A 15744-nucleotide genomic window follows, 5' to 3' on the forward strand; every position below is an offset into this window, starting at 1 on the left:
GCTCTTTCTACAGCTTAAGTGGCCAAAAAACAGTGTTGGAATGTGAAGAACTAATTTTGGTTTGTTTTAACGCCTCAGAATGTTACAGATTAATCAAGTGCTACTTAAAGTCTGGAATTCATTAACTTTACATGTTTTGCTTTTCCCATGACAGAGAGTGTTGCAGCATAAGGCATCTTTAGTCGCTCACCTTGGTCAGGTTTACCATCCCCACTGTCCAGGAGCCCTCTTACCTGCTCTGCTTAGTGTGTTCCATGCAGGCAGTGATGTGTCCAGCAATGTCAAAGTACCAGTTTCCTGTTACGTCAGGCTTACACAAGACCGTGCAGCACCTGTTGCGGCTGTTTGTTACCTCAGTGATTTGCTTAGGTGAAGCAGACTCTTACAGTCACTGCAGCTAGAGTAAACACACTCACACATGCACAAACAGAACTCATTTGTTTATACACGTTCACTCAAGAGAAGAAGCAATGTATATACTACGTATTTGATAAGCTTCTTGTTAGCAAATCTAAAAAGTAAGCTGTATGATCAGCAAATTTAAGGGCCACAAGGACACGTAAGACTTACATATTGGATAATGGTACCCAAGTCCTAACTAAACCCAAGTACTCCTAATCTCTGAAAGACATACCTCATCAGTATAGACTGGCCAGATTGTTCTTCCAAAAACAAGCAAAATAAGTCAGTAATACAGCAGTGTGAATGTATCATTATGTAAGAGTGTATATCTTCACTAAACTAAAATCAGTGAGGCCTGCCGTGCTGCGGTTCATGGGGTCGCAAAGAGTCATACAGGACTGAGTGACTGAACTGAACTGAACTGAAAATCAGTGTAAATATATAAGTAAAATGTAGTAGCATACATACATATGTTTGTGGGTTGTGTTTTTTTTTTTCTTTATGTGGAGTAGCTAAGTTTATGGCATTTCTCAAACAGATTGAGGTTTGTGGTAAAAAAGGGAAACAAAATGAAAACTCTTGAGTGAATAGCAGGGCCCATTTGATGTGATTATGAAAGATGTTTCTTTATTCTGATTTCTCTTTTGCAATCGAAAAACAGTAGCAGGGGGTTGCAAGCAGAGTTCATCATAGGTTGTCAATCACTGTCACTCAACATTTGCAGGGAAGATGTCTTTATTCAAGGACAGCTGGGCAAATCAGAGACATAGATTTGCAGTTAGTAGCCTGTCCAGCCAACAGTAAACAAGGACAGGGCAGACAAACCAGCCTCTCACATGAAAATATAATGGGCTCCACTGACCTCACTGCCCTCCATTCAGCTTCAATCCCAGTTGCATAAAAGCTTCATTGCCCACTTTCAATTTCCTTTAATTACCTACATGATGTAGATAAGAAAATGAACCTCACTTATAGTTAGTGATCACACACAGGAAATTAACTGGACAAGTTGTTTAGAATTAGAGGAGTAATTTGGAGATAAATAGAGTATCTTACTGTGGAAGAAGAGGCTAGAAAGGGGTTTTGTTTGGCCATTTGTTTTTAAGCAGGGATTTTATTATTTTACTAGCTCTCTCTGCAGATCCTGGGTTTGCTGCTTTCCTAATCAATCTAAATAAAAAAATCTCCTTTGTAAGTATCCTGAAACACACAGAATAAAATACTTGAAGGAAGTGAGAGCTAAGTAAAGTGGTGAAGCAAACATACCATATTCTAAAGAACTCAAAAAAATTGTGAACTAGAATGCCAGGAATAAATGATCATGGTTTTCACAGAAGGGTCTGGTGGAACAACTGAGGGTTAAACAGCAGTGTCTTCCGCCAAGTCTTTATTTTAAATGAACCCTAATCAAACCACGAAAAATTAAATTCAAAATGCTGATAATGTTTTTATATATTCTAATTGATTTAAAAATCAGTATTTTTGTTTCATTCTTGTGGGTCACAGCATTTAAGTTTTAAGTAGAAAATACTGTAGGATTTCAGAGTACTGTAACTATCCATAACACTTTTTCTTCGGAAAAGTTGCAGCAAGTGTGTAATATAAATGGTTCTTTCTCTTCCCTGTCTCTTCATTGTATTTTGAGTTAGTTCACTGAAGAAGATTGAAAAGAGCATCTTTCCTTAACACACACTGATATGCTTTTGTGAACATTTAATTAATGTAAATTTAAAAGAAACCAAGGTGGATATTGGAGACTAAAACCTGCAGTATCAAACCTGTAGTTCAAGAGGATATAATTTCTGAATATTTTATCTTTAATTTGGCTATCTTGTATTGACAATATTGTCTTTCAAAGAATCAATATTTTCTGTAACACAGTTACATAAAAATTGTATGATTACTTGGATAAAATGAATGTGCCCCTACTAGTAAAGCATCAGTTGAAAAAAAATAATAATAACCTATTTCTTTGAAAAATATTTAAGAATCATGATATTTTTAAAGTGAGTTAAATGTCATTTTAGGTAGGGAAGTATTTTTATATAATTGTAAACAAAGGTTTATAACTGAAAACTGTAGAACAAAACTCAAATAATTGAATCTTAAGCCTCAGTTAATATTCTCTATGGTATATACTATATAGAGTATATAGTATATAGATATGGGGATTATTATTATAGTAATAATGCCTGACATTCATACAGAGTCTTACAGCTTTTAAGTGGTTTCATAAACACTATCACATTGAATCTTCACACCAAGTCCCAACTTAAGGAATTTGGGACTTAGGGAAGTTCAGTTATTCTCAGTAGGTCACATAGCTTGTAAATGGCAGAGCTGAAAATCCACCTGTTATATCAGTTCCCAGACCCAGCATTCTCTCTACCACCTCACACTGTGCATACCACCCTCATGATCTGTAACATTTCTTAGGGGATGAATTACTTGCTACATTCTTTGGATTCCCCTTCAATTCAAACACTGGAAACAGAAAAGGAGGGACCTTCAAAGGAAGTAATAGCTTTTGATGAGACTTCATTTAATTATGGATAATTTTTAATTACAGAAACTATTATTGATTTGATATTTTTAAACAAATCAAATGTCACCTCTTTGAAGATCTCACAAACATTGTCTTTGTAAAATTTAATAATGAAAAAGACATTGCTAATCAAAGTGAAGTGAAGTGAAAGTCACTCAGTCCTGTCTGACTCTGCAATCCCATGTAGCCTGCCGGGCCACTCCATCCATGGAATTCTTCAGGCCAGAATACTGGAGTGGGTAGCATGTTCCTTTCTCCACGGGATCTTCCCAACCCAGGGATCAAATCCAGATCTCCCGAATTGCAAGCAGATTCTTTACTGTCTGAGTTATCAGGGAGGCCCAAAAATTCTGGAGTGGGTAACCTATCCCTTCTCCAGTGGATCTTCCCGACCCAGGAATTGAACCAGGATCTCCTGCAATGCAGGTGGATTCATCACTAGCTGAGCAACCAGGGAAGCCCACAGCTACAAAGTTGGCTTTGCAACCCCGTGGACTGTAGCCCACCAGACTTCTTTGACCATGGGATTCCCAAACAAGAGTGAGTTGCCGTTCCCTCCTCCAGGGGATCTTCCCGGCCCAGGGAACCTGCGTCAAACCTGCGTCTCCTGCATTGGCAGGCACTTTCTTTACCACTGAGCTACTGGGGAAGCCCTAGTAATCAAAAGAATAATATTAAATAATCAAATCCATGCAAGTATTCTTAAGTGTTTTCCTGTAGTAAGAGGCTGTGTCCCTCTTTTTGAACTCAAGTTTGAACCTTATCCTATCACTTTCCCTTTTTTACCTTAAAAAAATTTTCTTTTCACTGTCTTTCAGCTCAGTCATAACCTCCTCAAAGATACATTCCCTCTGACCTACGGTTATTATTTGTACCCCTCCCTTACTTGTCCAGTTGTCATTTTACATTTATACATGGGCAATTTTGATTAAGGTTTAGCTCCCCCATTTAACTACGAAGCTTAATGAGAGTAGGGGATCAATCATGTCCTTTTTTTTTTTCCACCATTTGGTACCCAGCAATAATATATGCTAAATAAATATTTGGTAAACAAATGACTAAGACATTGTGCATTGTGTTTATTAAAGTATTTTTCATTTTTATTATTAAAGTGTATAGATTTTGCAAAGAAATGAAGGACCCCTTAATTAACAAAGAAACTCTTCGATTGCTTTTATGCACCAAGAAAAGCCATCACTGAATTAAATTTTTCAGTAAGATCACTGTCTGAGTAACCTACATTAAAGATTTGATTGCTCCCCTAATCAACCTAGAAAGATCTCTCCACTGCAGAGCATTTTTTCCAACCTAAAATGTACTCAGCTGTTAGCAGACTCATCTGATACTGATACTGCTGGCAGTGAGCAAATTCACAGTCCTGGTGAAGCAGGGGATTAAAGCAATAAATCGGGGGTAATTCAAGCAGAATTGGCATGATTTGGAGAACAGTGGAGTCACATCTTACTTTAGATTCTAAAGTAAGCAAATACATTAAGAAGCACTAATGATAAAAGTTACCTGAAAATAACCCTAAAAGTAGAATAAGCATAATTTTGAGTAGTCAGTCTTGCTCAGATATGCTAATTCTCCGTGACTTCGACACCACTTGTTTTCCCTCTAGTATTAGAGCAGATCATTGTTTCTTTAGCACCAAATGAAGTAGTTGCTTGCATTTGGAAGTCAAGCTTTATGAAAAAATGTGCATCTTTGGATACTGGAACCATACGTCACACTCTCAGAAGTATTTGCGAACTAAGACTGGGAAATGCCTAGTTTATATTGTTGCCTGCTAATCAATCAATTGATATCTAATCTATCTGTTTCTCTCCCTTTCTCTCTCTCTGTCTCTCTCCCTCTCTCACACACACACACACAGAGTGTGGGGAAGAGGGGTGTGTAATGTATATAATAAAATGTGAACATGATTGTACAGAAGGAAGTAGATTACTTAGATAATACCATTAATTAGTGCTTTTAGCCAAATCCTTACTTTCCATACTTAGTTACTTTTTTAGCCAAATCCTTACTTTCATGTAATTTATAAGTCTAAACCTGTTTCCTACATATCTGAAACCTGGAGGACCAATACAGTTGTCAGTATTAAAATAGTTATTCAATTTTTCTTTTGGTAAAAGATCAGTTGTTGTTGTTCAGCCACTCAGTCATGTCTGACTCTTTGTGACCCCATGGACTGCAGCATGCCAGGCTTCCCTGTCCTTCACCATCTCCCAGAGCTTGCTTAAACTCATGTCCATTGAGTCAGTGATGCCAATGAATCAGAGGTGGTTGTATTTTTTGAACAGTTTGAAGAAATCTAAATATAAATAAATTTTAAATTGTGAAACAGATTTAAAGCTGATTTCGTCTCCTTCCACCTCCACCCAACTATCTGGATTGTAGTCCTTTCTTTAAGTGTATTTTGCACGCTTAACAGAAAGCTCCTGCTCACTGAGTGTTCCCAGCCTCTCTGTTATTAATAGCATCATCATTCTCCTCATCCCTGCGGCTCAGACCTTAGACCCCTCCTTATCTGTTTTTATGGATCTGCTCGTATTATTTTCTGCGCCTGGAATGCAAGGAATCTCTCTCCCTCTCTCCTCTTCTGCAAATTATTCTAAGCCTCGAGCAAACACTATCTCTTTTAGGAAACTTTCCAACACATCCAATTCACTTCAGCCCTCTTCTCTGAATAGCAGTACTTTATTCTGCACTTAAAATAATTATTTATATAATTGTTTTCACTGATACCACTTCATTTTTTTGAAATAAAAGGTCATGTTTTAGATTTCTGAACCATCTTCTTCCTTATCTGCTGTTGCATTTTCCTTAAGCCATTTGGCAAGGCTGAGATGGACAGGCATTGATGGGAATTTGAATAGAGCCCAGATACTAAGTTGAGATATGTCAGTCATCAGGTGACAATGTATTAGCCCTGAAATTCACCTGAAATCAAAAAGAATAGCCCTGCCATGTATAACTGGTCCTTCTTTGGCAGATGACTTCAGAGAGAATAGGAAAGAGTTGAAGTGACATATAAAAAGAAATCCAAGATGACTCATAGAGGCAAAACATTATTAACTGCTAACATGTCAGTATACACTTCTTACATAAAGCAGCACAAACTGGTGAAGACAATGTTCAAAATAGTGTAAAGCAGCTGTGATATTTTTGATTTAAAAAACAAAGTAAGACAAGAGACATAATTAATGAGAAAATGTCATGATTATTTTAATATTTCTATTAAATGTCCTGGTTCCAGGAACACTATTCACGTCTCTGTTCATCTAGGTACCATCTGCTCATCTTTGGTATCAGCCTATCTGCCTTTTCCTTCAAGAAACCTTTTATGACCTCCCTAACTTGGTCAGATTTCTTTGCTAAATTCTCATACCCTTTTACATATTTTTTCTTCATGGAATTTATCATATCACAGTTGCATTTATGTGGCTGAATAGTGTCTGTCTCCATCATAAGGTGGATATTCAACAAATATTTGTTACTGTTTTCTATTTATTGCCCTTGTTCTATGTTCCTGTTTTTGTCTTTTCTTGTCTTATTTGAGCATTTTATATGATTTCATTTTCTACTGTCTTAGCATATCAGTTATATATATATATATATATATATATATATCTTGCCTGGAAAATCCCATGGACGGAGGAGCCTGGTGGGCTGCAGTCCACAGGGTTGCTAAGAGTCAGACACGACAGAGCGACTTCACTTTCATGCATTGGAGAAGGAAATGGCAACCCACTCCAATGATGTTGCCTGGAGAATCCCAGGGACAGGGGAGCCTGGGGGGCTGCCGTCTATGGGGTTGCACAGAGTCAGACACAACTGAAGCGACTTGGCATATATATATATATAGTGGGGGGGGTTGGCTTTTTTTAGTGGTTACCCTTGAGTTTACAATGTACATTTACAAATAATTGAATTCCACTTTCAAGTAGCAGTATACACCAGTGGGTAATGTAAGTATAACAAAGTAGTCATAATTCCTTCCATTTCTTGTTTCATTGCTGTTGTTCATGTCACTTACATACAAGTCATATACATAAGCATAAGACACATGCATAAGCATACATGATTGAATACATTGTTATTATTTTGAACTAAGTGTTGTCTGTTGGATCAGAGTTCTTCTTTTCTTTATACAATGCCAAATTTTGGACCTATATTATTTTCTTCCTCTGCAGAGAACTTATATTTCTTGCAAGGCCATTCTACCAGTCTGTTGGCAGCAAATTAATTCAGTATTTATTTGTCTGAGAAAGTTGTATTTCTCTATCCCTTTTGAGGGATAATTTCACAGGGTATAGAACCTCTAGGTTGGTGGAATTTTTTTCTCAACACTTTAAATATTTCATGCCACTCTCCTCTTGTTTGCATGGTTTCTGAGGTGAGTAATTCAGAAGTAACATTTACCTTTGTTCCTTTATAGGTAACATGATTTTTTTTTTCCCCCTGTCTGACATTAATGGGTAGGGGGAAGGATTTTCAATCATTATTGTTTCAGCTGTTTCTTCTCTTACTTTCTCTCCTCCTTCTGGTATTCCCATTATATAGATGTTACATCTTTTGTCATTGTCCCACAGTCCTTGGATATCATCTTGTGTCTCTTTCAGTCTTTGTTCTCTTTGCTTTTCAGTTTTCAGAGATAAGATTGTTATATCCTCTAGCTCAAAAATTCTTTCCTCATCCATGTCCAGTCTACCAATAAATTCACCAAAAGCATTCTTCATTTCTCTTAGTGTTTTTCTCTTTAGCATTTCTCTTTGGCTCTTTTCTAGGATTTCCATCTCTCCACTTCTATTGTTCATCTATTCTTGTGTGCTTAGTCACATCCAACTCTTTGCAACCCTATGAACTATAGCCTGCCAGGCTCCTCTGTCCATGGGATTTCCCAGGCAAGAATACTGGAGTGGGTTTCCTTCTCCAGGGAATCTTCCTGACCCAGGGATCAAACCCACATCTCCTGCTTTGCAGGCAGGCTCTTTACCACTGAGCCACCAGGGAAGCCCTTATCTGTTTTTACAGGCTGTCTGTTTTATCTGTTGGACCTCTTAGCATATAAATCATTATAAATCATTGTTGTTGTTGATGTTAAGTCGCTTCAGTCATGTCTGACTCTGTGAGATCCCATAGACGGCAGGCCACCAGGCTCCCCCGTCCCTGGGATTCTCCAGGCAGGAACACTGGAGTGGGTTGCCATTTCCTTCTCCAATGCATGAAAGTGAAAAGTGAAAGTGAAGTCACTCAGACGTGTCCGAATCTTTGCGACCCCATGGACTGCAGCCTACCAGGCTCCTCCGTCCATGGGATTTTCCAGGCAAGAGCACTGGAGTGGGGTACCATCGCCTTCTCCAATTATATATCATAGTTGTTTTAAATTCCTGCTCTGATAATTCTAACATCCCTGCCATGTCTGGTTCTGATGATGGGTCTATTTCTTCAAACTGTGTTTTTAGCCTTTTGGTATACCTTTTTTCTTGATAGCTGGACATAGTGTATTGGGTAAAAAGAGCTGCAGTAAATAGGCCTTTTGTAATGCAGTGAGGTGGGGCACAGAGGTGTAGGGGGAATATCCTCTGGTCCAGGGATAAGGCCCCATGTTTTTGTGACTCTAAACTGTGAATTTCACATCTGTTTCTCAGTGTTTTTCTACCCTCCCACCTTTGGTGAGATAAGATGGCTAGCTCGGGCTAAAGTGGGATATTCCATTCTTCCATGTGCAAAGCTGGAACTGGTTACAGTTGGGTATTTCTCTTATCCAGGTCAGATAGGTTTTGATAATATCCCAGCAGGTTAGGCTCCAGTTAACTAGTTCTCCTGAGAGCTGGCCTTGCTAAGAAGGACAGAGTGCTCTGGTGTATTTCAGAATGGTTCTTTTCCCCTCCCCTTGCCAGAAGTCCAAGGGGATTTTTCTCTGGTATTGACTATAGGAATCTGGCTGGGCTCCTGAAGGTAAATCTCATAGTATTGTGGGGCCCCTACAACTTAGTCCCCATGGAGCTTTTAGCTCTTGGAGTTGCCCACACTGAATCTCCCATAATTCATCAGTTACAGTTCAGGTTTTCTTACCTTCACATATTCCTGTGACATTTTCTGCCTATGAGTCTCTGCTCCTCTTAGCCATGACTCCCTGCATTTTCCAGCCTTGGGGGCAGCAGTTTGTCCTGTGTCCTCCCTTCTCATATGGATCCAAGACCATATGTTGTTGGTTTTTTCAACCTCTTCTGCTCTTTTTTTTTTAATTGATGTATAATTGATATATAGTGTTGTGTTAGTTTCTGCTGTATAGCAAAATGTCAGCCTGTTCAGCTTTTTACTTGTTACGATGGAGTGGTGGCTTCTATGCTCCTTGCATGTGGAACTGGAAACCGCCAAATGTGAACAATTTTATTTTAATCTAATTTATCATAGTTAAGTCTTAAGTTAACGATCCTGGTCTTCACCATTTTCTTACCTCACCAATCCTATCCTCATCCACCTTTCTCCCAGCGCTGCCTATTTCTTCCACTCATCCTAAGTCCCCAAACTGACTATCCCTTTAATACTCTGTACTTACCATATCATAGCATTAATTTCCACTTTGTAGGACTTGTTTTTTCCTGATGAACTCTCAGTTGCTGATTTACTGCCGTGGGCCCACTGTCAAGCATGGTGTTTGATGCTCACTACAACCCACTCCAGTACTCTTGCCTGGAAAATCCCATGGACGGAGGAGCCTGGTAGGCTGCAGTCCATGGGGTCGCTAGGAGTCGCACACGACTGAGCAACTTCCCTTTCACTTTTCACTTTCATGCATTGGAGAGAAGGAAATGGCAACCCATTCCAGTGTTCTTGCTTGGAGAATCCCAGGGACGGTGGAGCCTGGTGGGCTGCCGTCTATGGGGTCGCACAGAGTTGGACACGACTGAAGTGACACAGCAGCAGCAGAATCTGTATTACTTTTGTTGACTGTATAAATAAGATCATACATGAGTTTTAGATATATTATAAATTACTAGCTTTTGCTTAATATTAATAGAGTGTGTGTGTTAGTTACTCAGTCATGTCCAGGTCTTTGTGACCCCATGGACTGTACAGCCTGCCAGGCTCATCTGTCCATGGGATTTTCCAGGCAAGGATACTGGAATGGGTTGCCATTTCCTTCTCCAGGGGATCTTCCCGACCCAGGGATCGAACCCAGGTCTCCTGCATTGCAGTCAGATGCTTTACCGTCTGAGCTACTAAGGAAGCCTGAATATTAATAGTAGTATTTAAGATATGGTTATCTTAAAGGTTTTTCTAAAGTATGTTTTAAATGTTAGTAGTTAAAGCTAAGTACAATAACTATTATACTTTTGATCCAGTACATTAATATATGTATCTATGTGAATTTGTATGTTTTTTCAGGATGCAGAAGAATATACCGATTTGCCAGTAAGACACAATGAAGATCATATGAATAGTGAACTGGCAAAATGTCTTCCCTTGGAATCGAATCCTCATTCATTCGACAGCCCTCACACCAAAGCACATCTCCTACTGCAGGCACATCTCAGCCGAACCATGCTGCCCTGCCCAGATTATGACACTGATACCAAGACAGTGTTGGACCAAGCTCTCCGAGTATGCCAGGTATGAAAGTCATTTCTAGTTATCTACATTTTCGCCAGTTCTTTCTGGATTTTTTCTTTTTTTTTCCCCCTGTTGTAGAAGAAAATATACTTGTGTTTAAACACTTTTATTGTAGCATTATTGAGAAAAACCTAGTGAATCAAATCAGGAATTTTTGAAGGAAAAGAAAATGTAAATGCAATAAGGTGACAGTTTCAGCCATCCATTCCATCAAAATTTATTGAAGGTAAACTGAGTACCAGGTATTTTTCTAGGTTCTGAGCAGACAGCAGTGAACAGGACAGAAGAGACCCTGCTGTAATGGGCTTTCACTGGAGATGTAAAAGACAGACAATTAAAAATATAAGTCAGGATGGGGAACACATGTACACCCGTGGCAGATGCATGTTGATGTGTGGCAAAACCAATACAATATTGTAAAGTAAAAAAATAAGTAAATAAAAATATAAGTCAAGTGGCAATCACTGCTATGTTAAAATAGTACTAAAGTATAATAAAGGAAATATGGAGAAAGATGGAGGGTGCCATTTTGCCTATGAAGTCATTTAAGAAACAAAGGGAAGGGGGTGAGCCATGGGTTATCTATTTAGAATAGATTCTAAACACTAAGAAGACCTAGTGCCACAATTCATGTAGGAACTTGCCAAGTATATTCAAGAAAAATGAAGGAGGCCATTGTAAAAAAGTTGAAAAGGAGTGGTTTGAAATGAGATCAGAGAGAGAGAGAATGGAGACTATAGAGAAAATGGGGTCAGGTCATGTAGGGAGTTTGTAAACCATGGTAGGGATTTTGGTTTTACTCTAAATGAGAGAGATGCTGTAGAGTCGTGGTTCACTAATGGTTATGGTGGTTATATTGATATCTATGAATATTTGCCATAGTAATTCAAACACATTCTCAAATATTACTTCATTTGAAAATAACAGTTATAAACTCATAATATGTTAATGATTTTTCATAAGAAACAACTATTTTTTAAAACAATGAGAAGTGTAATAGTGTTTTACATTTTTGCAAATATCTTTCATATCTCACTAGAAGTCAATTCATTTATCATCTTTTACAAGCAGTCTGTTACAATATGATATTTTAATTGAAGTATCTGGAGGAAATCCAGCCTCACACAGATATGTAGTTTAAAGAAGAAAAAGTATTTGTATAGCCTTTTCAGAAAAGTGTAGATATTCTCTGATACTGTACAAAACCTTGACATGTGATATTCCTTAGTTAGTTGCCATGCAGAACCTGAAATCGTTATCTATAAACTTTATAGCTTAAATCAAGCTGTAAGGCTAGGCAAGAAATGATGGTGGCTGGACCAAGTTGGTGTGGGAAAGACTGGTGAAAAGTAGTTGGATCCTGTATATTTTTTAAGGAGAATCTGTTAATGAATTGAACAAGGGTTTTTAGGCAAAGCGTGAAGCCAAAGATGATTTCAGAGCTTTTCCCCAGAGCCACTAGAAGGCTGGAGTTGCCATTTCCTGGGAGATAACTGTGAGAAGAGCAGGGTGGGAGATGCACACTTGAAGGATTGAGCTTACAAGAGACTTTGATTTTCTACTTTATGCCTTTTGGGACATTTCTATAGCAAAAACAAGTTTTAAGGTTTTCAAGAGACTTATGGTGTTTTTAGGACTTCTCTGGTGGCTCAGATGGTAAAGAATCTGCCTGCCTGAAATGCAGGAAAATTAGGTTTGATTCCTGGGTTGGGAAGATCCCCTGGAGAAGGGAATGGCAACCCACTCCAGTATTCTTGGGGCTATCCTAGTGATTCATCAGATGGTTAAGAATCTGCCTACAATGGGGGAGAACTGGGTCCTATCCGTGAGTCCAGAAGATCCCCTGGAGAAGGGAACAGCTACCCACTCCAGTATTCTCGCCTGGAGAATTCCATGGAAAGAGAAGCCTGGTGGGCTACAGTCAGTCCATGATATTGCAAAGAGTCAGACACAACTGAGCAAGTAACACTTTGACTTTCACATGGTGTTTTTAAAGGTAGAGTAAATGAATCTGAAGATTTATGTATGAGTGAGTGAAGTCGCTTAGTTGTATCTGACTCTTTGCCACCCCATGGACTGTAGCCTACCACGCTCCTCCATCCATGGGATTTTCCAGGCAAGAATACTGGAGTGGGTTGCCATTTCCATCTCCAGAGGATCTTCCCAACCCACGGATCAAACCCAGGTTTCCCACATTGTAGGCAGATGCTTTACCATCTGAGCCACCAGGGAAGTCCTAGATTTATGTATAGCCATTTACAAAATTAAAGACTTAAGAGATAACCTAGGCATCTTTCAGGTTATAGAACACTGCAGAATATTACAGTTCCTTTTATTAATTCTGTATCTGTCTAGAATATCTACATAAATATGTGAATATATATATCTAATGACAGAAGATCCAGAACAGTATCTACCAAAAGATTAACAGTAGCCATCTCTGTCACAGCATTTGGGGTAATTTTTAATTTATTTTCTATGCTCTTTTAAAATGTTTGTATGTTTTCAGATGAGCTTTTAACAATTTTATTATCAGGAGAAAAAAAACTTAATCTTATTATTTAAAAAAATAGAGCTGTTTCATATAATATTCACAAACTATCAGGAATTAGAAGGGATATAAGGCTATAATACACAAGTAAATTTTTTAACCCTTTTTTGTAGCTAACATATGGTTTATCTCTCTAGGAAGATGATTTGCCACTCTTTATTAGTCACACTTTATCAATGAAGTTTAAAGCTCCTAAAGTTTTAGCTGTGGCCGCGGATACTCATTTGTGTTTCCTGTAGCCATTTTTTCTCCTCCTCAAAGGCTGACCTACTAATGAACTCAGGGTCAGGAAGGGTTGGAGAGACATTACAGGAGAAATTAAATTTTTGTACTTACAGTTATACTTATAGGTGTACATATTTACATCATATATAAAAGTTATAATATATATCAACTCATTCATAGTTTCTTTTTCATCACTCAGTCAATAATGATTCAAAAGCTATAAATAATAGAAATTAGTGATTTTACAAGGAGTCTTTTCTAAATTTACTCTAACGAAAAGATTCAGTCAGGTACTTTTAACCTCTACTTAAATATTCTTATATACTATTTCTTGGATGTTTATACTTCTTAAAAATTTTTTGCTCCATCTAAACAACATCTAAAGAGAAATAGGTCTTAACTATAAAAGTAATACATGTCACTGTAGAAAATTTGGAAAAGCAATGTATTAAATTTAAAGTCATTCATGGTAGTTATATCTTCACCCCTGTGAATATGAGACCCTTTTTGGTTGATGAATTAAAAAATTTTTAATTCAAAAAATGTTTTTTAATTTTTTTCATTTTTAATTAATTTCAGACATTAAAAGTTTGTAAAACATAGTACAATAAAATTCCCATGTGTCTTGCACTGGGCTTCCCCTAATGTTAGCATCTTGCCTCAGTGCTGATCCTGGTAACTAATCTACAGACCTCATTCCAATTCTGTCCATTTGGATTTTATCCCACTAATACCTTTCTCTGTTCCAGGATCCAGTCCAGGATCCCACAGAGCACTTAGTTGTCACGTCCCCTTCAGTCTCCTTGACGTTCAGGACATTGGCACGTGTGAGGGGCACTGGCCAGGTGTCTTACAGAGCTGTCCCTCAGTTGGGGCTTGCCTGATATTGCCTCATAATCACATTGAAGTTACATACTACTGGCTAAGAATGCCACAGAAGTGATGTTTTGTCCTCTTGGTATATCATATCAGGAGGCTTGTGACATGGATGTGTTATTACCAGAGATATTGACTTTGTACACTTGAGGTAGCATCTGCCAGGCTTCTCCACTGTAAAGTTACTTTTTTTTTTCCTTTTGTAACTAATATGTTGTGGTAATAAACTTTGAGATTATGCAGTTGTCCTGTTTCTCATCAAATTTTCCTACATTATTTTCATCATTCATTGGAGGCTTTCTCCTGAAACAGTTACTACTGTGATCTTTTTCTGTCATTCCCTGAATTTCCATTCTCCTCCATTTATTTATTTACTTTATATATTTATATAAGTATAGGCTCACAAGTAGTTAGAGAGTGGTTTTAGAGATGCTCATTGACTTCATTGCTACCTGGGTGTCGTTACCTCTAAGCCTCCTCAGTGGGAAAGGCTAGGAAATGTAAGTATGTATACATAGACATCTATATCTGTTTGTTTATCTACGTGTGTGTGTGTGCATGTTTGGATATGTAGAAAACATTTGTATTCATAAAACCATGAGTTCATTCCAATACCTCCAATTCCAGTTTAATACCAAGAGTTCATTTTAGTCTTTCCCTTTTAAAAACTTGTAATTCTTTTCTCTACCCATGAGAAACTTGGCTCTCACTAATCAAAGTTTGTTTACTTAATTCCTCCATCCTAGCCTACTTCTGATATAGCTTTAGGATGACTAACCCTTCAGTTCAGTTCAGTTCAGTCGCTCAGTCGTGTCCAACTCTTTGCGACCCCATGAATTGCAGCACGCCAGGCCTCCCTGTGCATCACCAACTCCCGGAGTTCACTCAGACTCACGTCCATCGAGTCGGTGATGCCATCCAGCCATCTCATCTTCTGTCATCCCTTTCTCCTCCTGCCCCCAACCCCTCCCAGCATCAGAGTCTTTTCCAATCAGTCAACTCTTCGCATGAGGTAGCCAAAGTACTGGAGTTTCAGCTTCAGCATCCCTTACTCCTGCCAAAAAACAAGTTTACTAACTAGAGTAAATAGCTGTGTATAGTTCTTTTTTGGTCGTTGGAGGCTCAGAGGCTCTTTTTCTTTGTGCTTTTACTCTCTTTCTTCCTTTGCAAATTTTTATTATGTTATTTTCTAACCTTTTTAACTTAATAGTTTACAACGTCAAGTATAATTTCTAATGGCCACGTTATATTTTTTCATAAGAAGGTCACAGTTTGTTTAATTAATTCCCATTGTTGGGCATTATGTGTGCAATTTTCCGTTAGTATAAATTACAAGCATTAGTTATGTTTATGGGCTTTCCTTGTGGCTCAGCTGGTAAAGAATCTGCCTACAGTGTGGAAGACCTGGGTTTGATCCCTGGGTTGGAAAGATCCCCTGGAAAAGGGAAAGGCTACCCACTCCAGTATTCTGGCCTAGAGTATTCCAAGGACTGTATAGTCCATGGGGTCACAAAGAGTCAGA

At 38.2% G+C, this 15744-nt stretch overlaps 1 protein-coding gene across 5 annotated transcripts in view; it reads left to right on the forward strand.

Annotated features, from left to right (window-relative positions):
* ASCC3 (activating signal cointegrator 1 complex subunit 3) overlaps positions 1–15744 on the forward strand; it is a 351170-nt gene that overhangs the window by 308000 nt on the left and 27426 nt on the right. For 4 of the 5 annotated variants that reach the window (XM_055535388.1, XM_055535387.1, XM_055535389.1 and 1 more), the window contains one exon: positions 10346–10570. In XM_055535388.1, coding sequence (XP_055391363.1) covers positions 10346–10570 — 225 coding nt within the window. Of the gene's footprint in view, positions 1–10345; positions 10571–14095; positions 14611–15744 lie in introns of those variants that run through there. The other variant, XM_055535391.1, reaches the window with a different exon arrangement.

The sequence above is a fragment of the Bubalus kerabau genome, chromosome 9, assembly GCF_029407905.1.
Source record: "Bubalus kerabau isolate K-KA32 ecotype Philippines breed swamp buffalo chromosome 9, PCC_UOA_SB_1v2, whole genome shotgun sequence".
Lineage (NCBI taxonomy): Eukaryota > Metazoa > Chordata > Mammalia > Artiodactyla > Bovidae > Bubalus > Bubalus kerabau.